The 27220-nt window shown below is 37.4% G+C and overlaps 1 protein-coding gene across 2 annotated transcripts in view; it reads left to right on the top strand.

The window, feature by feature from the left end:
- Window positions 1-27220, top strand: part of SHTN1 (shootin 1) — a 120513-nt gene that overhangs the window by 46933 nt on the left and 46360 nt on the right. For both annotated transcript variants that reach the window (XM_072623607.1, XM_072623602.1), the window contains exons 5-9: window positions 5059-5227; window positions 7390-7487; window positions 8772-8853; window positions 12416-12510; window positions 22348-22494. In XM_072623607.1, the coding sequence (XP_072479708.1) occupies window positions 5059-5227; window positions 7390-7487; window positions 8772-8853; window positions 12416-12510; window positions 22348-22494 (591 nt within the window). The remainder of the gene's footprint in view (window positions 1-5058; window positions 5228-7389; window positions 7488-8771; window positions 8854-12415; window positions 12511-22347; window positions 22495-27220) is intronic.

Below are 27220 nucleotides of genomic sequence, written 5' to 3'. Positions count from 1 at the left end.
AACTATGGGAGGTAGGTATTAGTGTTATCCCCTTTTAATAGATGAGAAAGTTGAGGCAGAGGTTAATGACTCATCCAGGATCACACAGCTAGTATCTAAGGCTGGATTTGAATTCAGGTCTTCGTGGCTCCAGGTCCAGGGCTCCATCCACTGTATCACCTAGCTGCCTACTAACTCACATGTTTTGATTCTAGTCAATATTCTTTCTATTCTTCCCCATCATTTGTGTCCCTAATTATGTATGTCACAGCTAAATATCTAACTCTAACTTAATGTCAGGATAGGTAAAAACAATTGGTTCATCCACAACTTGAAATTCTGATTATGTTTCAATTTCCAGTGCTCATTATTCAGTTCAGAACTTCTTTATATTACTAATTTTGTTCTTGTTGATGAGTTGTTTCAGTCATGTTTTACTGTTTGTGACCCCATTTGAAGTTTTCTTGGCAAAGATACTGGAGCAGTTTGCTATTTCCTTCTCCAGCTCATTTTACAGAAGAAAAAACTGAGGCAAACAGGGTTATGCGACTTGCTCAGGGTCACACAGCTAGTGAGTGTTTGAGGTCAGATTTGAACTCAGGTCCTCCTGATTCCTGGCCTGGTGCTTTATCCATTGCATCACTTAGCTGTACCTTTTTCTGATAGTCCTTGGCAAAATAAAGTGTGTTCATATTTCATAAGCCTTACATGTCCTCCCAGGGAAATTGATTCAGCAAACACTTGAATATGTTCACAACTGTAATTAAAGCATATGAACAAAAGCATGATTTTTTGCTATGAACATTGACTAGAATTTGGTCTTTAGTGTGTGCATGTGTGTATATGTATATACACACAAACACACATATGTATACCTTTTTCTTTTTTTAATTCGTATTTTGGTTTCCCATTCTCTGAAACTTGGGGTTTTAGAGAGTTCCTTAGGGCCCTGAGGTTAATGACTTTTCCAGGGTCTAAGAGCCCATAGTTATCAGAGACTAGAACCCAAGGTTTTCTGACTCCAAGACCAATTGGTCAATTGACACATATTTATTAAATACCATTGTATATTATGCACTGTGCTGGGCACTGTGGATATAAAGGATGAAACTATCATTACCTGCAAGGATATTATGTTTTAATGATGGGGAGATAACAAGTGTATATAGAAATTTCCACAACATGAATATCAATATGTACAAAGGAGTTAATAATAGTTTGAGAGAAAAGGCACTAGCAATTAAGGGGATCAGAAAAAGCTTCAGAAGATGGTGCTTGAGCTACCTCTTAAAGAACCTAGAGGCAGGAGAATACAATCCAGCTATGTAGGATGGTCAAGTGCAGAGACATTGAGAATGGAGCTGGAAGTGTCATGAGGACAGTTTGGCTGGATCTTAGCATGCAGAAGGGGGAAGCAATGTCCAGTGCAGCTGAAAAGATACATTGCAGCCAGGCTGTGAAGGGTTTTAAAAGATCAGCTTTCTATCTACTATAGATAGATCTTTGTACTATACCATGGTACACCACTTCTGTATACTTAGATATGTTTATAAATAAATGGCACACAAGAAAGATAAAAGTAAAATCCTACACTTCAGGCTTATGGAGAGAAGCAAGTTAGTCATTCAGTGATTGCTTATTATGAACATCACCTGGGTTTTTTTAGTGAATTCCAAGCTCAATATGAGTTAAAAATTTGAAAGGGCAGCCAATACACCTAATGTGGGGGACTGCTAGCTAGAACAGTGGAGTCAGGAGGACCTGAGTTCAAATTTGACCTCAGTCATTTACTAGTTAGGTGACCCTGAGCAAGTCATTTAGCCCTGTTGGCCTCAGTTTTCTCATCTGTAAAAAGCTAGAGAAAGAAATGGTGAACCATGCCAGTATCTCTGCCAAGAATACCCCAAATGGAGTCATGAAAAGTCAAATACAAGTGAAAAATGACATACCTAATGTAATGTTATGTAGAATCAAGAGAGATGTAGTGTCCAGGACAATGGCAATGATAGTTCTCCTGTACTCTGGTGAGTCAGATCACATCTGGAGTCCTATGTTTAGTTCTGGACACCATGTTCTAAGGAAATTGACAAGTTGGAATCTGTTCAGCAGAGGACAACCAAAGGACAAAACAAAATGGTAACCATACCATTCAATGATTGGTTTAAGAAACTGGGATACTTAACCTAAAAAAAAGAAGACTTAGTTGTCTAGGTATTTGTTGGGCTTTCATCTGGAGAAGGTATTAGCCTTGCTTTGTTTGACCTCAGCAAATAGAGCAGTGGGCAGAATTTGAAGAGAGGAAGGTTTAGATTTGATGTAAGGATAAACCTCCTAACAATTAGAACTATTCAAAGGTAGATTCCTTTGAATTCCTTAGAAAGCTTGATTCCATTGGCCTATAGTACATTTCCTTTCACTGGATGTCTTCAAATGGAAGCTGGGTGATCAGAATCTCCAGAATTTTAGATTTTGAAACAATGTTAGTTCAACCAGTCTTGGTAAAGATTCCCAGCCCCGCCTTGCTCTCTGCTTGAAATCTTCTAAGGAAGCAGGACCCATCATTTCTTAAGGCATCTGATTATATTTTGGAAGAGCTCTAGGCATTTTCCCCTTATATTAAGTCTCAATAACCTCTTTGCAACTTGTGTTCTTTGCTCCTGGTTCTGTCCTCTGTTTGAAGACAGAATGAATCTATTTTACCTCTTGGCTAAGTGGAATGAATGCACTTCCAAAGTTTGTTTGATAAGCCCCTGTGATAAAAAACAAAATAAAACAACAACAACACAAACTCCTTGACTAACCTTTAATGACATTCCCTTATTCTCTACCCTAAGAAATCCTAGCTGTCCTTTGTGGCATAGGTCAGATGATGATTCTGTCATGGAACCTTTTCAGGTTCTTAACTGCAATTGAGCCTTCACTCCTTTGACATCTCTTGATACATTGTAGCCCTCTTATGAATTTTGTATTAGATTCATTTGGGAACATGTCTTTTTCTTGCTCTCCTGTCAGTTTTTATATATCTTTTCAGTGATTAACACAGTGCATCCATTACCTTTATTACATGTAACAATAAAAGTTAAGTGAATTAAATTATTTACGTTTCCTGCATTTTGAAATTATTATTTAATTGCATTAGTTGGGGACCCCAGAACACTAGGACTTTTGGGAATTGTCTGTCATGTTTTAGTTTTACATTGTGGAGTGAAAATTATTTTTTATAATCATTGGCTCACTTGTTCTTCCTTGTCAACCTAGATCTTTACACTTTTTTACATGAATTATTCTCTGCACTCTGTGGCAAGATATTGCTGTGTTCCTTCCATGCACACTTTACATAGAGAAGGCTCAGGGACAGCAGCTTGCTTAAGTACTAAAATTCACAAGACAAGTCATATTAGGTCAAGAGACCTGAATTTGTTCCAAATTTGCCCTGAATTTTTCCATGTCACTAGGTGGCTGTGGAAAAAAGAAAGAAACAAACAAACAAAGAAAGGAGGACTGAAGGAGGGAAAAAAGAAAGAAGGAAGGAAGAAATATGGGCCTGATGGGATGGGATGAGATCAGAGAATAGTCCGATGGAGGAATCACATATGATTGTGCCTTTGAGAACATGGTAACAATAGGAATGTTCCACAAAAATAATGCAGGAACACAACTACCCCCTACATAGGAAGTCTTACTTGTTGACTTTCAAGTAGAGAACCAGTCAAAGTACAATAAATATTTGCCCTCTGAAAATAGGAAAGTAGGACTGTGTCTCTAGGTGGGTGTGGATGTCATTTCTTCCCTCCTCTTTAGTATCTTTCTGAGCTGATCACCTACGCAACACAGCATCAGCATAAAATCTCTCAGGACTTTCAAGCATACATTCTTCCAGACACCTGGATCTTCAGATCTTCACACAAAGGGAGGTAGGAATTAGCTACTGCAACATCCAGAATAATACTTACTTGGAATTTATGTAGCATTAGTTGGGGATGTTATATGTTCAGATATAGGGCCATTGGGTATATGGTGGCATGTACCTGTAATCCCTGCTACTGGGGAGGCTTAGACCAGTGGATCACTTGAGCATAGGAATTCTAAGCTATAGTAGATTCTGCACTAAAGCTGGCACCTAAATGGGACATGGGAGCACCAAGCTGCTTAATGAAGGTGACCCAGCTCAGATTGGAAACAACAGGTCAAAGATCCTGTGCTGTTCAATAGAAGGATGGGATCCCTGAGTAGCTTATCTCCTTATCTCATTTGAGTGAGATAAGGAACACTAAGGAAGGAAGGAAGGAAAGAAGGAAGAAAGAAAGGAAGGAAGGAAGAAAGGAAACAAGGAGGGAAGGAAGGGAAGAGAGAAGGAGAGGGATGAAGGAAAGAAAAAAAGGAGAGGGAAGAAGGGACGGATGGATGGATGTGGAACAGTCTCCAAGGTTCATTCCAAATCATATCTGTGATTTTATATGTATGTGCATGTGTATATCTGTTTTTCTTTGTATAATAATAATTACATAATTTCATATTTTCATATTCATTCATTTGTATGTTGTTGTAAATATACTTGGATGCATATGCATATAAACCAGTTAGGTAAATACTGATGTTGAAGAGCAAATAACATTGAATCTAAAGACCAAACTCAACCAATACCTATATTATGGAGGAAAATCATTATTTTAATTTGTATATTAGGATTCCACTTATTCTTCTGTTACTGAAATTGTTTTAAGTAAAATTCCTTGGTGAAGGCCATGAACAAATTCAAAATGTCCTCAGATTTCCCCAGTTATGTTTGCATTCCATTCTTCCTGTGGTCCACAGCAGGAATGAGGCTTAACCAACATTTTCATGTACTGATGATTGTGATCCAGGTGTGAGCTTTTACTTAAACTAATAAATTATTATCCTTCACCGTGGAAGTATAAACAAAGCCCTTAATTAATGAATTTTCTAATTGTTATTTCCTACTGTGAATGTCAGCCAACATTTAGTTCTTACATGAATAATTTATCTGTTCTATTTTTTTTAAAGCCAAGACTCTTATTTTAATGCTATCATAACTGTTATGTTTGTATTTCATTTCAGTTAAATAAAGAAAATAAGACTTTGAAAAGAATCAGCATGCTCTATATGGCTAAACTGGGGCCTGATGTTATAACTGAAGAGATAAATATTGACGATGAAGACTCAGCTACAGAAACAGAGGGAACCTCTGGGACCTGTGACTCTGTACAATGTCAACAGCAGATAAAAGGTAGGATTTGTTACTAAGCTTATGATCATTTTCTTACTATCAGTAAGAATATTACCAGTTCTAGCAGTCATATTCTACTCATACTTGTACTGACTAAGCTCCGATTTGTAATTATGTACTTTGAGATTTGGGGCCTGAAGAATCAATGCATTAGTCAGTATTTATTGAGTACTTAATATGGAACCAATATTATTGTAAGACCTCTTGGAGATACAGGAGAAACATAAAGCATCATCTCTGCCCTCAGGGTGCTTCTAGTATAGTTGAAGAAACATAATATAACCCAGTTATCTGCATCATACATCATTGTAGGGATCCATGAATTCATTACTATAACTACAAGGCAGTTAGGTGTTGAAGTGCATAGAGCCCTGGGCTTGGAATCAGGAAGACTCATAGTCATGAGTTCATAATCTCGCCTCAGACACTTAGTAGCTATGTGACCCTGGGCAAGTCACTTAACCCTGTTTGCCTCAGTTCCTCATCTGCAAAATGAGGCAGAGAATGAAATGGCTAATTACTCCAGTACCTCTGCGAGGGAGACCCCAAGTAGGGTCAGGAGGAGTTGGATACAACTAAACAACAACACAACTCCTATTATATAGAAGACTCCTGCCCTATCTTTCTTCCTCCCTCCTCCCTCCCATATTTCTCTTTCCTTTCAATCATCTTTTCCCCCTTCCCCTTTTCCTTTCCTGCTTTTTCCCTTACTCCATCCTTCTGTCTCTTCCTTCCTTCCTTCCTTCCTTCCTTCCTTCCTTCCTTCCTTCCTTCCTTCCTTCCTTCCTTCCTTCCTTTCTCCTTTCCTTCCATCCAACCCAACTAGAATTAGTAAGCTCCTTAAGGACAGGGACTGCTTATTTTTGTCTTTATAATCCCTGAGCCATATATGAGCAAGCTTGGTATAAAATAGATAGAAAACTGGCCTTGGAGCCAGGAAGACATGAATTCAAGTCCTGTTTCTGATATATGTATATGTACATACACATATACATGTGTATATATATATATATGTATGTACATATGTACATGTACGGACAGATATGTATACATACATACATATAATTTGCTGTGTGACCCTGAGCAGATGAGTCTGCCTCTTAGTGCTCTAGGATTCTCTGAGACTGTAAGCTATAGAGAAAGTAAGTACCAGCCTGTCTTGTTTGCAGGAGTTTCCTATGCCAATGAAATCACAAGGCTAGCCTTTCTCTTTAGGGCCTAGCAAGATGCTTTACACATAGTAGGTTCTTTTTTAAAAAAAGTTTTATTGATGCTCTTTTCCTCAGAGTAGATTCTTAAGTATTTGTTGAATTTCTTTGCTTTGCACTGAATTGAATTCTCTATAAGAACAGGAACTTAAAAGGGGAATAAGTGGGCAAAACAGTAGAGCAATAGAAATAAATATTTTGAGCTAATTTATTGACATTTCTCAAAACATTTGAATAAATGAAGCAACTTTAAAGATAAAATAGAATCTTTAGCATTTGCATTTTTTGAAGTGTTTTCATCCCAACAAGTGTCAATTTCAAATTTTCACCCATATATACCAATAATAAAAAAAATACATATATGAAGTAAATTAAGAAACAAAACATTCACAATTCTGAAGGGAAAATTACTGGCATTAACCCTTCTGTCAAACTAGGTTATATTCTGACTCAGTTCACGTAATGTCAGAAGGGCTAGAAACTGGCAGTTATTCAGGATTTTTCCTTCAAATCCACCCTTCCAAAGTGTAAACTGCCTGTTGTTTGCTTATACTGTATTGTGACAAGAACCCATGACCACTAAGAAATACAAAAGAAATTAGTACAATGCCTTAATTGGTTTTGCTGGAAGCTTTTTAAAAATATCTACTTTGAAAATGCCAGATGTTTTTTTCATAGTGTGGGTTTTGTGGATTATAAGGAAATCAAAGACCAGTGCACTTGATATTTTGCAAATACATTGTGTATGAATTTTGGTAACTGCTGCTATGGTGGGCGCAACCCAGTAAAAGCTCAATAAAATTTGCCTTTGCATTTTGCTCTTAGATATTGAAGCACACTGATTGCATGCAACACATGGGCAGGTATTTGGTGTTCTTTTCACCTGATAATTTTCATTTTAAAATGTATGTTTATTTCTTCTTTATTCTATCTTTTTCTCTTTGAAAAATCTAGAGCTACGAGATCAAATTATATCTGTTCAGGAAGAAAAGAAGACATTGGCTATTGAACTAGAAAACCTGAGGTCCAAGCTTGTTGAAGTCATTGAGGAAGTATGTATTGAAATGATAAAATGGAGACTTTTTTAAAAAGATTTTTAAAAGTGGATAAGAAAAAATAAACCCATCAGCTGTGAAGCCAGTTACTTGATATAAACATTGAGTGCTTTTAATGTTAACTCTTTGTGTCAATGGCCACTGAAACAGTTTGCAATTGTGCCTGGTAATATTGAGAGAAGAGTCACTAAACCTTTTGCTTTAGAACTTAAACTTAATCAAGGGATGAAGAAACAGTATTTTTTTGGATAGACAAGACTACATTATAATATTAGAACTGAACAGGACCTTAGAGATCACCTGCCCTAGTCCAATCTATTCATTTGCAAATGAAGAAACTGAGTTTCCCAGAAGAAAAGTAACTTACTGAAAATTAGATAGCCAATTAGTACCCCAGCCATAGCTAAGATTCAGTTCTCCTGGCTCCATTTCCAGTGTTCTTTCTAATGTACTGATAGACTAGATTGTCAAAGGCATTTTGAGGAATTCTTCCTTTTTTTTGAATAGCTTTAAACGTAACATAACATCCCAACTTAAAGAATGATGAGGGAGGGTCTAAATGGTTCTCAGTTTTTCAATCCAACGGCCAGTTCCATAGGATCATTTGCTGCTTTGTCGTTGCTTCTTTTATATATAAAAAAAAATGCTAATATGAATGGGGAAAATATTATTGTTTTAGATGGAACTCTAGAAACAGATATTGAGTAAATTATTCAAATCAAATATAAAATAGAGATTTTTTCCATTGTAAGATTAGTAATATCTTCAATACTTCAAAGATCTGAGATTTTCTACCTTGGCCAGCCCCAAATGCCTCCTATCCCCAGTACTTAGTCTTTGAGACTGTAGTAATTGAAAAAGCTTTGTGTCAAACTCCTGGTCCATGCTTCATGATCTGTCCTACAATGTCTGGAGCATGGCTGTAGATTTCATTTGTATTCATTGTAGGATCCTTGGTTTTTGTTTTTGCTTTAAATATTATCAGTGTTTCTCATGTGGGGAACTAGAGCTAAAAACCCAAAAACTTATTCTGTGACTAGAGCAGTCATTAGAATTTGAAAATGATAAATTCTTTATAAGACTTCACTTCTTAATGGATGCTGTACAAAGACTGTCTCCCTAATGTTTGCTTTTGAGAAGAGCTCTTATAGATGAAGATACATTAATCTATTTGAAGTCATAAATATGTCTTGAAAGTAAAACAGAAATCACACATTACCATATGGTCTCATTTTACACTGTTGGCTGTTATCTCTCCTCTAAAAATCTCACAACTTTTAGGTAAATAAAGTTAAACAAGAAAAAGCTGTTTTGAATTCAGAAGTTCTTGAACAAAGGAAAGTGCTGGAAAAATGCAATAGAGGTATGTATGTACAGTTTCCCCAGCTCAAAAGCTGTGCATAATTACACTTCATTTGTTTCTATTATCTTTGCTTCATGCTATTTTCAAGCATTGCCCAGGTACTCTCGAACTTGTAATGGAAATGAATTCTGAAATTCTGTTTTGCCATCCTCTTCTGGTATTTAAATAATAGGTCATATAAAATCTTAAAGAATTTTAAGCAGATCCTTAGAGGCCATCTGTATAACCCATTCATTTTATAGATGGAGAAACTGAAGCCCAGAGAATGAAAAGACCTTGCCCAGGATCCCATAATTCATTTATGGTGAAGCCTAGAGGGGTAGAACTACTGACTCCATCTGGTGGGGCAGAGGTTATCCCCTATCCCTGCAGTTCCCTCACCCCCCCCCCCGGCTTTGCTTCCTAGAACCCCAAATTCTAATGAATTTATACTACTACTATACTACTATACCACACACTGCTTTTTTTCTATTCCTGGTATGTTAGGGATAATTAGAAATGCTTTCTCTTGAGAAAGTGGGATTCAGAGGAAATCTTTGAACACATTTTAAAATCTCACCACCCAAGGATTAGCCTATCCCACACTTAGTATTCTCCATCACACTGGCCTTACCTTCAATAAGTGATTCTGAATTCATCTTTTTTTTAAACTTAAATACCACTTAAACTTTTTTTAAACTTAAATACCACTCTCATCTCCCCTGTAGTACCTGTAGTACCTTTCATATCGTGGGAGTTGGGATGTGGTGCTCCTGTCATTCAAAAATCCATACAAGACTTTTTGACCCTCCCTTTGTACAAGAGAAGTCTGAAGGTTTTTTTCTTTTTCTTTTTCTATTATGGGGTGTTTACAGTACCTTATTGTAAAATTTGGGTTAAGTATTTGGACATAGGCTCTGTGTAGTCTGCTGACCTTTGTGTGTCATCTGTGGCTTTCACAGTACTTCTCCAAAATTCCCATTTAATTTCTTATGCCACCTGTGATACATCAAAACCATGATTGGGAAAGTTGTGATGTGGAAGGGATAACTATAACTACTTGATGTCTTGGATATTGACCATTTTTATGTGAATTCTGGACAGAACTCTTGTATCTGTTTCTTCTGCAAAAGGAATAAATGTAGCATAGTAGAAATAGTGTTGTCCTAAGATCTGGATTCAGATCCCACCTCTGACATTTACTTAGTTGTATGACCATGGGCAAGAGGTCAGTTAACTGTTGAGTCTCAGTTTCTTTATCTGTATGAAATTCCTTATGATAAATACCTTATAATTTCTGTGAGAACTAATTTTTGGGAGGTCAGGTTGGGGGAAGGACTGGACCTGTAATTTCATCAGTGAAGAGAACTTTGATTGGGGAAACAACCTCCACCAGTGCAGACCACCAGCTCTTTCATAGCTTACTTCTTCATAGCTGTTGGTGACACTTTAGAGGTTACGTGAATTGCCCAGTTATACAGGTCATATGTGTCAGAAGCTTAGGTAATATAATGTAGTCAAACATTTGCAAACTTCAACATGATGTATCAATGTCAGCTCTGTCTACTGTTGCTAGTTGTAGGAGCAGTCAGTCAGTTAGCTCAGTATCTAAGTTCTAGGCACAATGTCAAGTGCTGGAGATAATAAGAAATCAAAAACCAGCCCCTGATTTCAAGGAGCTCACACTCGCCAGGTTTCCAATGATTACATTCAGTTTCTATGAGGACTGTAAAGAATCTTTTGCCATTAGGCTGAAGATATCCCAGCAGCCCATAAAAACATCATGAGCTGTTCATCTGTAAAACCCTTAAGAAGCAAAATACTGGTGTTAAGTTATATCATTCACTTCATTGGAGGAGCATAAGATTTTAGATTCTGCAGGAGGCTTAGCGTTCATGTCCATCTCATCTCCCTTGCAGCACGCCACGCTACCTACCATTTCATAGATACCAAAAACTTGAGACCCACAGAAATTGTGACATGGCCTATGTTTATTGTGCCTGATTTCATCAAGGACCATGCTGATTTTTTTCACAAGTTTACTCTCTAGTCTTATGTTATTTTTTTGTGATAGTAATGCAGTTTTTAAAAAATCATGTTGTTATGAAGGGTTAATAATGCCAACATTAGATTACTTATTAGTATGCATTAGAGAATAATTTTCTTGAATAACACTCGGGGATATCAAAAGCCATTGTATGTCACAGTTAACCTTTTCTCTATAGTGCCTTGATATGGAAGAGAGGCTTTGGCTATAGGCCTTAAAATTGTCTTAAATAGTTTTTGTCTTGTTCACAAAGTTTCCTTTGAAAATGTGATGGAAAATCAGTTGACTCTCAGTGACCTATAATCCACATCACAAAGTGCCACTTACATTGCGTTACCTCCATAAGACTGTTAGGCTTTTGTCCAAGGAGGCAGAGGATTTATAGAGTATGGAGTTTGAAATTCTATGTCATTACGCTAGAAACTAGTCCTTAGCCAGTTAGGACTGAAGTGCATCGACAGAGCAGTGAGTGAAAGCAATTATTAAGAGGGCTCTTTAAAAAAATATATATTTTATTGATATGACTTGCAGGTTAAGATTGAGGTACGTTGGCAAAAGAGGACAAGAAAGTGAACAGAGCGTCTCCTTGTAGTATGCTTAATGTCTGTCAGTATCATTACTCCCTCTCTTCCATCAGCATTGCATTTTAACAAAACATGAGACAATTTAAAAGGTGGCAAAGAAATTGGTCTGACGTTTTCTGATGTGCTTTTTTCTAATGGTATCAGTTAGTGTAAACCTCTAATGCTGCTTCCTAAGTTTGTGAAGTTCACAGTCCTTCCTTTTCTGTCTAAAACATGTCAGTACTCCTGAATCTGTGACCTCATTGATGTGGGTATAACTCCAATGATGCCAGTCACAACCCACCCATTCTTGCCTCTGCTGTGCTACTGTTGTGGCTATCACTAAAGCTATATAGATTGTCCATCATTTATTCCTTGCTCTTGACTTGGGGCTCACCCATCTTTTTTTTTTTCCCAGTCATTCATTTCTTTTATGACATCCTTTTGGTCTCTTCTGATTCTTTCCTTGTTTGTACTGTAACATGCCACATTATTTAAAACTGTTTCATGGCATAGCTCAAGGGTCCTTAGAGATCATCTAATTCAGCCCTCTAATTTTTCAAACAAGGAAACCAAGGATCTGTGAAATGAAATCATTTGTTTACACAGTCACATTGGTATATAAAACAGGGCTTCTTCACTCTGATTAGATAATCTGAATCTTTGACTAAATAATAGCTAACATTTTATAGCTTTTTAAGGTTTGCAAAATATGCAGTATCTTATTTGATCCTCACAACAGTCCTGAAAGGCAGGTGCTACCATTATCTCCATTTTATAGAAGAGGAAACTAAAACAAAGGCTAAGTGACTCACCCAACGTCATGCAACTTGTAAGTGTCTGAGGGTAGATTTGAACTCAAGTCTTTCAGATTCCAGGTTCAGTGTTCTACTTACTACTCCACCTACCTACCTTGTTAAACACATATGTAATAAACTTCTTAATCATGATCCTGTACTCATCCTTTTAACAGTGTCCATACTGGCAGTGGAAGAGTATGAAGAAATGCAGGTGAACCTTGAATTGGAAAAGGATCTTCGGAAGAAAGCTGAGACATTTGCACAGGAGGTGAGTATGGCTCATGAAAGCAAAACTGAGGTTTTAAAACAAAAGAAAGCAAAATCAACAAAAATCTTTGCTAATGACATATCAATTCAGCTTTCTGAAGTAGGGGTAGAACACTGCACATAAAATTCGTCATCCACTGATGCCCCACTGGAGTATAGGACTTGAAGGCTGGACCACCCAGAGCTGGGTTGTCAGGAAGCTCCAGAGAGCCTTGGGAATTTGAGGTCTACTTCTGTGTAGATGAGGCAGAGTGATAAAGGATCTCTATCCCTATGCTTCTTTTCAGTTACTTCACAATACTATCTTTATGTCAGGCGATTTTCCCTCTGACTTCAGAATGTTGCCATAATGTGTATCCACTATCCCACTCACTCCCCAGTTGCAAGCTTTCTCTTCTTACCTTAAAGATAAGAGAGCCCTACCAAGCAGCGCCTGGTTGTGTTTCTTTTGTCTCCATCCTGTTCAAATCACTGATTCATCTCATTCATTCATTCCTTCATTCAGCAGACCTTCTATGTTCGCTTTATTTATCTCCAGTTTATTCTGTCTGTAGCTTGTTTGTACACAGTTGTTTACACTTGATCTCTCTTATTAGACTATGGATTCCTTGTGAGCACGGACTGTCTTTTGCCTTTCTTTGCATCCCCTGAGCTTAGCACAGCACCTGGCATATAGGAGGTGTCTAATAAATGCTTATTGATTGATTATAGAGTACTGTGCTAGGTACTGAGGGACATAAATAGATAAAAAATCATCAAAGGTTTCCATTTGCCCTTAGACAGAGTACAGTTTAGTAGGGGGCGCTAAGACAGATGTACAAATAACATAATAAGGGCATGAGAAAAGTGCAGAGTTGTGGGAGTTCAGAGCAGAATATTAATGATAGGTGACATTTTTAAGCTTTGTAAGACACTTTGCATGTATTTACTCATTTGACAAGCCAGTGTGAAAACACTACGGGTATTTTTTAATCTTCATTTTGCATAAGAGGAAACTGAAGCTCAGAAGATTTAGTGAGTAGCTTGTCCTTGAAAACCCATTTAGTAAATGCTAGAGGTGCGATTCAGATGTAGCCCTCTCCCAACAAGCCTACATCTTTTCCTACTGTACCACATTACTACTACTACTACTACAGCTACAACTTCAACTACTACTACTACTACCACCACCACTACTACCTGACATTTATCTATCCCTTCCTGTGTGCCAGGCACTGTGTTAAGTGCTTTATACTTATTATCTCATTTAATCCTCATCACAACCCTGAGGTAGGTGCCATTATGAGCCTTTTTTAAATAATAATAATAATGATAGCTAACATTTATATAGCACTGACTACGTCAGGTGCGAAGCACCTTAAAATTATTATCTCACTTGAGATAGTAGTACCTCTTGAAAGGGAAAAAGCTTTTCTAACTGGAGTAGAATGTGAGCTGGGTCTTGAAATATGGATTGGATTTTACCAGGTGGAAAAAGGGGGAAGACATTTTAGGAAGAGGGAAAAGTATAGAGACCTATAGATGTAGGAAAAAAAAATGAGGCAGGCCTATGGAAGAGGAAGCTCCAGTTTGGCTTAGATGCAAATATACATGAGGTAGAAGCAGCACAAAACAAAGATGAATTGTGGAGCAGACCCATATTCTAGATGGCCTTAAATGGTCTACTGGAAGGAATGCTGCGTTTGTAGTCAGAGGACCTCGGTTCTACCTCAGTGGCACACTTTATGTTGAAGATACAGCCTTACTGCATACACAGGGACTTCTTCAAAAGGTCCTGTACTGTTTCTGTTGCTTCCGTGCTAAATGCAACTATAACTAGCAAGAAAGAAATGTGACTTGAGAATTGAGGCTGGCAGAAATGCATTTTTGATATCTTGGCAGCACAAATTGGGCAAATCACTTAAATTTTCAGACCTCAGTTTCCTCACTTATAAAATAAGAGGGGTTGAACTAGATATGGACTCTAAGGATCCTCTTCACTCTCAATCTATGATCCTACATTTGAAGTAAGCAAGAATCAGCAAAGATTTTAAGCAGCACAAAAGACAATATGTGCATAGAGGATATTTAGCTGGTATTACTGTAAAAGATGGCTTGAAATGAGAAGAGATTGGAGTCTAATGGTTTCTCCAGGACTGATTATATTTTCTTAGATGAAAGATAATGAGGACCTAGATTAGATAAGTGACACTAAGCATGGAAATGGGGTAGATGTGGAAGGTATTTTGAAGGTAAAAGTTATCCTACTTGATACCTGTTTGTTGTAGGAAAGAGATGAGTCTCAAAAATGGTATTAATATTGGAACATGAAAGAGTAATGATTCTCTTAATAGAAAAAGAGAAATTAGGAGGAAATCTAGGTTTGTGAAGAAAAATGATGAGTCCTGGGCATGTTGGCTTGGAGGGTCTGTATGACCAAGAGATAGTTCAAAATTCAGATCTAGAGCTTGGTAGAAAGATTAGAACTAGAGTTAGATTTGAGAGTCATATGCTGAATTAACAGTAGAAGTTAGAGAAGCATATCAACTCACCAAGAGAGATATTAAAGAGAAAAAAGAAAGGTCAAAGTCAGCTCACTGGGGAAATCCAACATTTATAGCAGCTTTTCTATATCATGGACCCTTTTGACAATCTGGTGAAGCTTATGGACCCCTCCTCAGAGTATAAAAAATATAGAATTACAGAAGAAACCAGTTCTATTAAAATAGTTATCAAAAGATGTTTTAAAAAATCCAAGGTTACAGACCCCAGGCTAGCAACCTCTGTGTAGGGCTTAAGAGGAAGACAAGTAAGCAAAAGAGAGTAAAGAAACCATCACAGAGCAAGTGGAGGACTAGGATGGGCAGTTAAAATGTTTGAATACTATTACTCTTGGTTTTGTAGATCTTTTGAAATGATAGATGCTGTAACTAGATGGAGCTGTGTGAGTGACTGGAGTAAGGTCACCTGAATCCGTGCAATGGAACTTAGGGAAGCTATATAAAGGGTGACAGTGGAAGGAGTATCTTCTTCAGAAAACCAATGACTTCTTTTCAATCTTCGTCCTTGACCTCTGAGCAATATGTTACATTGTTGACCACCCTCTCCTCCTAGATACTCACTCCTCTATGAATTTTCCTGATGCTGCTTTCTCTATGTTTTCCTCTCACTGTCTTACAGCATCTTCTTTTTTGTCCCCTTTGCCTGGATTATTATCTCTCACATTCCCTAGCTGTGTGCTAGTACATACCCAGAGGTTCTGTCCTGGTGGTTCTTTTTTCCTTTCTCTGTCTATATTTGGTGACTTCATTGCCTCTCAAGGGTTTAATAATCATCTCAGTGCTTGTCTCCAAGATATTCATCTCCCTGCTGAGTTTGGAGTCACTTTTCAGACTGGATCGTTTATTTGTCATTTCAAATTCAACATGTCCAAAGGAAAACTAAATATCTTTCCCTATAAAACTCACTCTTCTTCTGCAATTCCTTATTTATGTCTAGGATACTACCATTTTTCCAGTCACATGGATTCCAGTCAGTGTCATCTCTTGTTCCTCATTCTACCTCACTTCACATGGTTAATCAGTTTTGCAAAATCTTTTTGTTTCTTCTTTCATAACAATCCATCTCTTTAGGTGTGGGTAATGGGGAGTCTAACACAGTGACACTGCCATCATCACTAGGAAGTATCAGTGGAAACTGGGATTGTTGTGACATTGATAAATGGGATTAGCAGGCACACAGAAACAAACGGATGTTAAAAATAAATCCAGAGAAACTGAAAAAAAAAATCCATTTCTTTCTTTCTACTCACCCAGCCACCACCTCAGTTTAGACTCTCATCACCTCTGACCTGGACTATTCCAATAGCCTTCTAATAGTTTTCCCTGACTTTTTCCTTCCCTTTCTCTGGGCCATCCTCCACACTACAGTTAAAGTGACTTTCCTAAAGCGTATGTCTGACCATGTCAGCTCCATTATTCAGTGTCAATGGTTTCTCATTACCTCTAGGATCAAATATATACTCCTCCATTTGACATTTAAAGCCTTTCAGGAACTGGCTCTTATCTATCTTTTCAGTCCCCTTATAAATTACTTTCCTCCATTAGCCTTTGAGCTCCTTGAGAGCAGAGACTGGGGTTTTTGTTTGTTGATTTTGCTTTTGGTCTTTTTTTTTGCATACCTACGCTCAGCACAGTCAGTACCTGGTTCATAGTAGGTGCTGAATAAATGGTTGTTGACTTCTTGTCTTCTTTAGTCTGGCCAGACTGTGCTTGTTTCTGGTTTTTCATACCTTATACTCTTGTCTGTCTTCTTGGATCTCCACAGAGTGTTCAGCTTCCCCTCCTCTCCCTTTTTCTCTGCTTCTTAGAATCTCTAGCTTTCTGCAGGATTTAGTGTCAGCATCACTTTTTACATAAACATTTCCTGAACTGCCTCTCTCCTGAATTACTAATGTATTCTCCCAAAAAAATCATCTGCTATTTATTTTTAATACATTGCACATATGCATGTTGTTTCTACCTAGAATACAAACTCCTTGAGAGCAAGAATTAATTCACTTCAGACTTTATATCCCTCGTGCTTAGCATTTGGTTGGCACTTCATAAATTCTTGTGGATTGATTGATTGAAGTGAAAGAAAGAAAACCCTGATTAAAAAGTAGGAATGGAAGGAAGCCAAAGAATCAGAGTTATGAGGATGACATTTGAAAATAGGGTTCTGGTTTGGTGAAATAGCTTATACAAGCTTAAATGTTGTTATCCTGTCATTGTGCTTTGGGAAAGATTTATTCAAAGGTGATCTACCTCAAAGCATTATGATTCATTTCTTTCAGAAACTCTAATGAAAGATAAGTAAATATTGTCATTTTATTACCGTGGGGGAAGAAAGGAACCAAAGTGTGTCAGAGCCCTCTGGGGGAAAAAGCTGTAGGAGTCTGAATAATGGACATAAATAAGCTATGGGGTAGTGAGGGGTTGGGGGGAAGGAGATATCAGCATGAATATACCTACACTTCTAAGTGAAAAGGTTGGCTGATTTTACTTGAATGCCAGGGTCGTATTTTGAGAGACATTTTCAGTTTCCCATCTGTTCTTCATTAGAACTGTTAGAATGCAAAGCTGCTTGGGGAAGACCTTGAAGGCCACGGTAGTAGTGGAGAAGAGAGATGGAAGGAGCAAGATACCGCAAAGAATAAGAAAATGAATTAGCTCCTTTCCCATGCATGGAGCAAGTCTAATGAATATTTATTGGTGGTGATAACAACATTGGCATGTTAACCCCAATGAGAAAGCAAAATGGAAATTTGAGATGGGTATGGCAGAACAGGGACAGAGGCATTTAATATTACCAGTAACAGGGATGCTTGCGTTAGTGCTGAACATCAAAAAGCAAAAAAACCCTCCAAGACATTAACCTTAAACATTTTTATGATCTAGGGCAAATATACTTTATTGTGATAGTGAATCTTTTTCTCTTTTTTTAAAGATAAAATCAGATTGAAAACAGCATAAGGGGAAAAAATAAATAAGAAATAACCCAGTACTAGAAAATATGAGACTAAGAACATTTAACTAGACTCATAACTCAGTTGTTTATTTTGGACTCTATTAAGATTTGAAAATTTGTGCATTGATTTTTCAATATATCTTTCCAGCTTTTTGTTAGAAGATGCCTTTATCACCTATTGATTATATGGTCCCATGTGCTAGCTAATATAACTTAAAATGAACAAATATTTATGAAGGGAAACAATACCTACCCATAAGAAGTTTAAAATCTAGGTGGGGGAAACAACATATAGATATACAGGTAGAAAATAATAATACAAACTAACATTTGAAGTTTGCAAAATGCTTTATGGTATTATCTCATTTGGTCGTCACAACAACTTGGGAAGTAGGTATTATTATTATTCCCCATTTTATAGATGAGGAAGCTGAAGCACACTGATGTTAAGTGACTTGATCAGGGTCACACAGCTAGTAAATGAATGAGACTAGATTTGAAATTAGGTCTTCCTGACTCTAGGTCCAGTGCTCTGTACCTAACTGCCTTTAGGCAGGGAAGGCACTGACAGCTGGGAGAGAATCAAGAATCTAAGAGGTGAATATAAAGAGGGAGGAATGAATTCCAGGCCATGCATGCCTCATTCTGCATATTTGTTTGCAATAATAATGTTGACATTAATAGCAGTCCTTTATATTTGTACAGATTTGTATAAATTTCCTTTATTGACAAAGCACTTTCACATGCATTATCGCTTCGATTCTAATGATAACCTTGAGAGGTCATTTCAGCAGGTGGTATTACTATCCTCATTTTACAGAGAAGGAAACTTAAACTCAGAGAAATTACCAGAGGTCACACAATTACCAATCCCGCAAGAGATTATACTGTCTTTGGCATATACCTCTAAGCTTTTGATCATACATTTCCTCCTTCCTGGAGTCCCCTTCCCTCTCTTAAAATCTGCCCTGTTATTCCCTTTCCAAGTGAAGTCCCAAGTCTTCTCCTTCCAAGCCCGCACAGATCTCTTCCACTTCACTAATCCTATAATGCCCACTCTCTTTGTCCCACTCACCTGACACTTAGTCATGTGCTAAACATTGTAGTCTGTAGGTGTTTGTAAAGGATCTGCTCTGGGTAAAGCCCTCTGCTAACACTAGGCTTATAAAGGCAGAAATGAGCCATAGTCCCTGCCCTCAGGATGTTTACATCTTAATGGGGTAAATGCAACAAGAAAACAGATCAAATTTGATGTGTATGTTTTATTTCCCTACTAGATTCTAATGGAAATAGGTCTATGTAGAGAGTGTGTGTGTGTGTGTGTGTGTGTGTGTGTGTGTGTGTGTGTGTGTGTGTTTCTTGACAGCCTCCTATGGGAAAAGCAATGTTAGGTGTTGTGAGGGCGCTCTGTGAAGTATCTGGAACCGAAGGTTGATGAAGAGGAATAGCAGGAGACGATTTAACAAACCACATCAGTGCCTGGACAGAGATAAATGATGCTTGTTAGCATTTGAGTCTTAAAGAGAGTTGACCCTGAGCCAACCCTTCATGGTTCAAATTGTTTCTCAATAGACCTCTCTCGGTCTGGTCCTTACATAGATCTGGTTATATTCTGCTCAGAACCTTTCAGTGATTCCCTTCTGTCTCCTGAGTAAAGGCCCTTAGCCTGGTATTCAAGACCTTCTATAATCTGGTACCACTTACTCTAACTCTTACTCACATGCTTCCCTTCTTTTTATTCTATACTCCAGTCAGGGTGTTCCCTCTCATCCCCTTTCCCTCCCCATATTTTTCTGCCTCCCTGACTTTTGCTCAAGATGTTCCCTGTGCCTATGTCCCATTATCCCATTTCCATCTCCTAAAGCTCCTCTCCATTGCCATCCCCTTCAGGGACACACCCCTTACCCTTCTGGGTATCAGTGATCTTTCCATCCCCTCCTTGCAGTCTCACGTAGCTTTTGGCTTGTATCTCCATAATGCACTTACCGTGTGTTACTGTTTCTTACAGTTTCTTCTGTGTGTATCCCTTCTGCTCAGCTGTAACAGCTAACATTTGCATAGTGCTTGAAAGTTTGCAAAGAACTGTGCATACGTTATCTCATTTGACTTTCACTACAACCCTGTGAGATAAGTGCTATTACCATCTCCATTTTATAGATAAGGAAACTGAGGAACTCAAAGTTTAAGTGATTTGCCTAGGGTTACATGGCTAGCAAGTGTCTGAAATAAGATTTGAGCTCGGGTCTTCCTTGCTGTCATCCTGCATTCCATCTACTGAGCTACCTAGCTGCCTCAAAGCTAGATCTAACATGAATATAAGCTCAGTGAGGTCAGGAACTAGGTTTTAATCCTGTGTAGAGAAGCCACTTTGTAAATTTTGTTGAATTGCAATTGAACTTAATACCAGAGGATCTATTAGAGAAAGTCAGTGAACATATATTTAGTGCCCACTATGTGTTGGGCACTGTGCTAAGATCTTGGAGTACAAAGAAAGGCAAAAGAGAGTCCCCTCCGTCAAGGACTTTAAAATCTAATAGGACAAGGCAATACCCCGAAACTTCTTACCCAGAGTCATTCAGCCAGAAAGGCTAGTCTTCTGAGATTTCTTCTCCACTACTCAGTCAACAAATATTTACTCAAGATCTACTAAGAACAAAATACCATGATTGGGACCGTGGGGTGTCCCATCAAGAAGTGCCAAGACAGGCTCCCTGTGTTCCCAGAGGCCACTACAACTTAATCATAATAATGTTAATGGCTAACACTTATATAGTGCTTTACTATGTGCCAGGCCCTTTGCTAAGTGCTTTACAATTTTATCTCATTTGATTCTCACAACAGCCCGAGGAGGTAGGTACTACCATTATCCCCATTTTACAGATGAGGAAACTGAAGAAAATAGGGATTAAGTGACTTGCCAAGGGTCACACAGCTAATAAGTGTCAGATCTTGCTGACTCCAGGCCTGGAGCTCTATGTATTGCTTTTTAATCCAGACCTCTCAGTTTCACGGGTTAGGAAACCAATGCCCAGAAAAGACCAATGGCTTGTCTAAGGTGGCACAAGTAGCAGGGCCAGGACTCAATTTCAGGTATGACCTGAAATTCAGCACTGTGTCCATTATACTGCTCTGCTGCTTGTGGCATATACTTCATGCCAATAAATAACACAGGCAGTGAGTCCTATAGGAAATCAAGTGTCCTAAGGCTTTAAATGCACGCATTTTACAAAATAATGCTGGATGACAGGCTATGCCAGGCTTCCCTGCAGCTGATGTTGCTGTTTGTGAATGCCAAGCTCTGAAAATTAATCAGGGTGCAAATAATAGTGTTCTGTCATTTTTCTGCATGAAAAAAGTATCTCAGTTGAGTGTATTCTACACATGAGAGACTGACAGGTGGAAGCACATGCTTCCAAAGAGCAGATCGGCAGCATTCATGTTGTTCCTGCCTCTAGTTCCTACAGATGGTGGAATTGATATGTTTTGTTTTCCAGGCAAAGTGAAATCATTATTGCCTGTCCCTGTCCCTGATTCACTTAAGAATCAGTAATTAAGTGCTGCTATGTATCTTAATACTTAGGGCCAGGTCAAATACCGATGAAGAGCACATGGCCCCTGTCCTCAAGGAGCTTCCATCCTGTCTTATTTATTCAGTCATTCAATAAATGTTTATTGAGCGTCTGCTCTTTGCAACACTCCATGCCTCCTGCTGGTTTGTGTTCCCCTGGCAGTGATTTTACTGCTGATAGGTTGTTCTCATGCCCTGTCCTTGAAAGGGAAAGGAGGAAGTAGGAAAGTGGCCTCAACAGGTGATCCCATTTTAGGATCATATCTAATTGGAGGATTGTGGTAAATCTTTGCCCTTCTTGGGAAAAAGGAAGGGTCTATCTAGATGTGATTATGGAACATGTAGACTTATCCTTTTTAAAGTGACATAGAGTACTTGAAGACTAGAATACTGATCCAGAAAAATCAGCCTAATTTCAGAGTTTGAAAGATCTGACCTTGGGGTCACCCTCCTATATACATGTATAAGGTGAAAAAAAATTAAGTGAAAAAGAAAAAATCATTTTCGCTCCTGCTAACTACTGTTATAATCTCTGTGGGAGGAAACACATAGTAGTCCTCCCAAATTGTCTAGGATATTTTTGGTATGTATTTTACGGGCTGCATTAAATACTGTCTTTTTTTTTTTCCAGCCTCTTAGCTCAGCTAAAGAGCCTTTAAGATGTATTCCTTTACCTACCCTGGAAATGAAAATTCAATGGGCTTTTCTTTTTCTTTTCATCAAGTTGCACTTGGAGATCTAAGTGGAACAGTTTGTCTATTTCTTTGTTATTAACTTTTGCAGATGTTCATTGAACAAAACAAGCTTAAGAGACAAAGCCACCTTCTGCTGCAGAGCTCGGCCCCTGACCAGCAGCTTTTGAAAGCCTTAGAGGAAAATGCAAAACTCACCCAGATCTTAGAAGAAGAGAGAATTCAACATCAACAAAAGGTAAAGCTAGATTTTCTTTCAGAAGACTTAAAAAAAACATTTTTTCTTTTAAATTTAAACACAGTCAGCTTAGTTATTGATTATTTGTTCTAACTGAGGGGTCAGCACAGAATGGATGAATGAAGTCCACGTATATAATTCTACACTTCATGTTATTCATTGGTTTCTGTCTTCTTGCAGCCAGCCTTGACCAAAAAAAAAAAAAAATTACAAATTGAACTAAAGGACACACTGTATTTAAAGTTCGAATGAATGGTAAAAAAATAGGAAGGAGCAAGAGAAGGAAGCAGAATTTGTAAGGGAAATGGATAATGCAGAACCTGGATATTTGAGAGTTGATTGTGTGTCTTAAGTTTTGAAGCAAAGTGTAGTGAACAGTATTCTCAAAATTTATCTTTGGGAATACTGAAGCTTTATTCCCTAACTTTCACAGGGAGGAAAAGAGACCCATGGGAGTTGTAATTGCTTGCTTATAGAAAGGCTAGTTTTGTCGACTAGCCCAAATTGTATACATTTAAAGAGTTGGTGAGTGGTTCTTTCAGTGTGCCATTCAAGCCAACATAGCCTACCCATAGGGAACTGGAGGCTTCAAGCAGAAAAGGATAGTCATTGTAGTAGCTGAAGAGAGAGGAAATGGGAGAGGAGAGAAGGAAAGAGGTGGAACAAGGACTTTAAAATTAAAATATCTACTTTAGAAAAATTACATCAACACTGGCAGCACTTAAAATGTTTCGGGGTGGAGTTGGGGGTGGAGGGAGGAAAGGGTTTTATAAGATGCTATTTGTTAATGCTTACACGCCCCCTCTGTTGAATAACAATTGCAATTTTTTTTTGTCAGTGCTGATATTTTTACCAAATAATCATTGGAAGGGTTAGGGTGGAGGGATAGAGTTAACAATCTACTTCGGTACAACTGTGTGTGAATTATTTGGGATTAAGTGAAATAATTGCATTGATTGACATACAACTAACCTTAGAATTTTTTTCATCTTTAAAAATATTTAAAAATAGATCTTCAATGATATCTCTTGTTTTTATATTGCCTTTATTTTCTCTTTGTATTTCTTCCCCTCTATCCCACCAGGGAGCATCCCACATAGCAAAGAATTTAAAAAAGAAAAAGAATTTCAGAAAAATCAATCAGTACATCAAAAAATATTTAGCATTATATGCAATATGTCACACCCATGGATCCTCTGCTTTTGCAAAAGATTGGGGGAAAGGAATGTCTTTTTACATCTCTTCCTTATTCATTATAATTTTTCACTATTTAGTTTTGGTTATTTTGTAGTTGTTCTTTGAATTTCAATTTATATTGTTACAGGCATTGTCTATTATTTTCCTTATTCTATTTACTTTATATTTCATAAGTTCATATAAGTTTTTAAAAGTTCTCTGTATTTATCACTTAATCTTTTTAAAGCACATTAATATTGCACCATGTACCACAACTTGTTTAGCTATTCTCTAAAAAATGGGTATTTGTTTTCTTTCTAATTCTTTGTTAACTCACAAAGTGCTGCTATAAATATATGTGAATCCTCTCTTTTTTATCTGTCACTTTATATGTGTATGTTGATATGCAAGATTTCTTTTTATGGCAGCCACTTGATTAACAGGATATGTCATTAAATTTGCAAGATCAAGACATATCTTTTATTCTTCATCATGAAACTTTTTTTTATCACATTGAATATTAAATATCACTTTGATGAACAGCCATTTTTTCAAGTTTAGCCTTTATTATAACCCACAGGTTTTCAGTTGGGTTTTAATCAGTTGAGTTCCAAGGCCATTTGAGGAGGAAATTTATTTCCATGTCTTCAGTAAATTTCTTAACCTTTCATGATGTGTGGCATAGTGCAAAAATCCATGTTGCAGGAGTTCATCTCCATTTAAGAATTTCTGTAGTTCCGGAAAACTTCTATGTCTCAGTATATCATTGTATTTATCAGAGTCCATCGTTCCCTCAATTAGGGCTAAACTTTCAGATCCACTGGAAATTTTTAAAAATCCCTCAAGCAGTCTTTGAGTGTATATGTTTGATAGTCTTACAAGATTACTGGGACTTCTGGTAACAGTTTTAATAGAATATCGAATAAAAAAATTCTCATGAGTAAAAAAAAAAAAAAAGCTCTTTCCAAACTTCATTTCTCCCAGTTCTAAACTGTATTGTTCATAAGTGTTTTTCTTCATAGTGGTGGGAAGCAACTATTTGGTTGTTTTCCCCCTCATTATTCTTCCAACTTCAAGAAGCTTGTGCTATTGTGCTATGTTGTAGAGGAACCATTAACAATCCTTCTAAGGAAGGGAACGAACATTTAATAAGCACTTACTGTGTGCCAAATACTGTGCCAAGCACTATACATACGTAATCCAATTTTGTCTTCATAACAACCCTGGGAGAGAAATGATATTATGACCCTTATTTTATAGCTGAGGAAACTGAGCGAGATACAAGTTAAGTGATTTGCCCAGGGTTACATAACAAGTAGAGGTCGCATTTGAACTGAGGTCTTCCTTAACTCCAGGCTCACCACTGTACCACCTAGCTACCTACCACGTCTTTCTGAAGTTCATTGCTTATTTTCTGAGGATTGGACTGTTTTTCTGTTTGTCAGTTCTTGGCATTGTTTTTCATTTTCTATCATACTTTACATTCCAGTTCAATGCAACTAATCCTGCTTCATTGTGGGCTTGAACGATCCTTAAAGCATTTCACTTCTCCATGCCATCAGCCACTTCAATATCTCTATTAGTCATCAAAGTGTGATCTTTAAGAACTATATTCCTTTTTCATGTTTGTCTGGAGTCGTATCCATTCTTAAAAACCACAGGATTAAAAACAAAACAAAAGAAAGCAGTAAAACATATATGTGGCACAAAATCCAACACTCAACTGACAAAGAGCTAATTAAATGTGGATAAATCAACTCTCTCAGGGTTCCTCTTGTCAGGATCAGATATTCTAAGTTATCTCACTGTCAGCAGAAGCACACATACATGAGAATTACTATCACAAAATGAGACAATATCAGAATCATTGTTTATCCTTGGTAATTCACACACAACTATTGCATTGTTGGTAGTTTTGTCCATGCTCTTAGAAGAGTTTACAGCACTCTTCAGTCTTACTGTATCTTTCTAGACCTTTGCCATCAAATCATCTAGCTCAGGATTTCATCACCTTTTGTCTAGAACGTTGAAGAACCTCCTAAATGATTTTCATACTTCAAATCTCTCCCTTCTCCAATCCATCCTCCATACACCAAAGTGTTATTCTTAAAGTCCAAATCTAACCAATTACTCTCCTGAGTAATAAGCTACAGTGGTTCTCTGTTGTCTATATGATCAAATATTAACTTCTTGGTTTGGCTTTTAAAGTCTTTTACGATCTGGCTCCAGCCTACCTTTCCAACCTTATTACACATTACTCCCCTTCACAAACTTTCTTCTAGTCAGACCCACCTTTTTGTTCTTCTTCACATGCAACATCCTATTTCTCATCCCTAGAAATGGAAGACTTTGTACAGGCTATTTTTGATACTGGAATGCACTAGGCCTATCAAGAATTCCCAGTTCCTTCAAAGTTCAGTTTAAGCCCTGCCTCATACATGAAACTCTTCATGATCAGTTTAGCCTTTCCCTAAAATTACCTTGTAATTACTTTGGAAATACTTTTATGGATCAGTGTTATTTCCTCTGATAAAAATGTAACCTCCTTGAGGGCAGGAAGTTTCACTTTGTGTCCAAAGTGCCAGTAAAATTCCTGGCATGTAGAAGACATTTAGTAAATGCTTGTTTGAGTGACACACTTCAGATCTTAAAGTTTACAAAATACCTGGATTTCTTACTAGAAAATGGATCCAAATGGGGGGCTTAAAATGCTTTAAGCAACTTTTCACCCCTCTCTAGACTATTTGAGGTTATGCCATTTGTTTGGGTCTGGTAAAAAATTTTTTAAAGTCAGTTTCTTATAGATGAAATTAGAAAAAGGGAAGTGGTGATTACAAAGAATCAGCATAATTTCAGTAAGAACAAGTCATCCCAGACCAACCTTGTTTCCTTTGGTGGCTAGATATCTGAGCTAATCATTGAGGGTCAATGCTGTGAAAATGGTTTCCTATATTTTAGCCTAGTTTTTGGTAAAGTTATTTCATACTGTTTTCATAGAAAAGGTGGAGAGATATGAAATAGATAATAATAAAGTTAAATTGATTGAAGTTGGTTATATGATTGGAGCTAAAGAGTACTTATTAATGGTTCTAGGTGAGTATGACAGGAGGTCCCCAGTGAAGATATATACTTGGCTTTATACTGTTTAACATTTTTATCAGGAGCTTAGATAAAGGCATAAATGGTATGCCTATCAAATTTGCAGAAGCCATAAAGCTGAGAAAATGGATAATACAATAGATGTCAGTTAGGATTTACAAAGATCTTGACAGTATAGAGCATTGGACTCAATCTAAAATCAATAGGGTTGAATGTAAGGTATTGCAGTTGGATTCAAAATAATAATAGCTTAACATTTATATAGTGCTTACTGTGTGCGTGGCTAAGTACTTTCCAATTATTATCTAATTTGATTCTTACAACAATCCTGGAAGGTAAGTCCTAATATTATCCCCATTTTATAGAAGAGGAAACTGAGGTAAACAGGGGTAAAGTGACTTGCCCAGGATCACAAAGCTAATTAGTGTCTGAGGCAGCATTTGAATTAGGT

Source organism: Notamacropus eugenii, chromosome 1 (assembly GCF_028372415.1).
Source record: "Notamacropus eugenii isolate mMacEug1 chromosome 1, mMacEug1.pri_v2, whole genome shotgun sequence".
In the NCBI taxonomy this organism is placed as follows: Eukaryota; Metazoa; Chordata; class Mammalia; order Diprotodontia; family Macropodidae; genus Notamacropus; species Notamacropus eugenii.
This window is presented reverse-complemented; position numbering and strand designations above follow the sequence as displayed.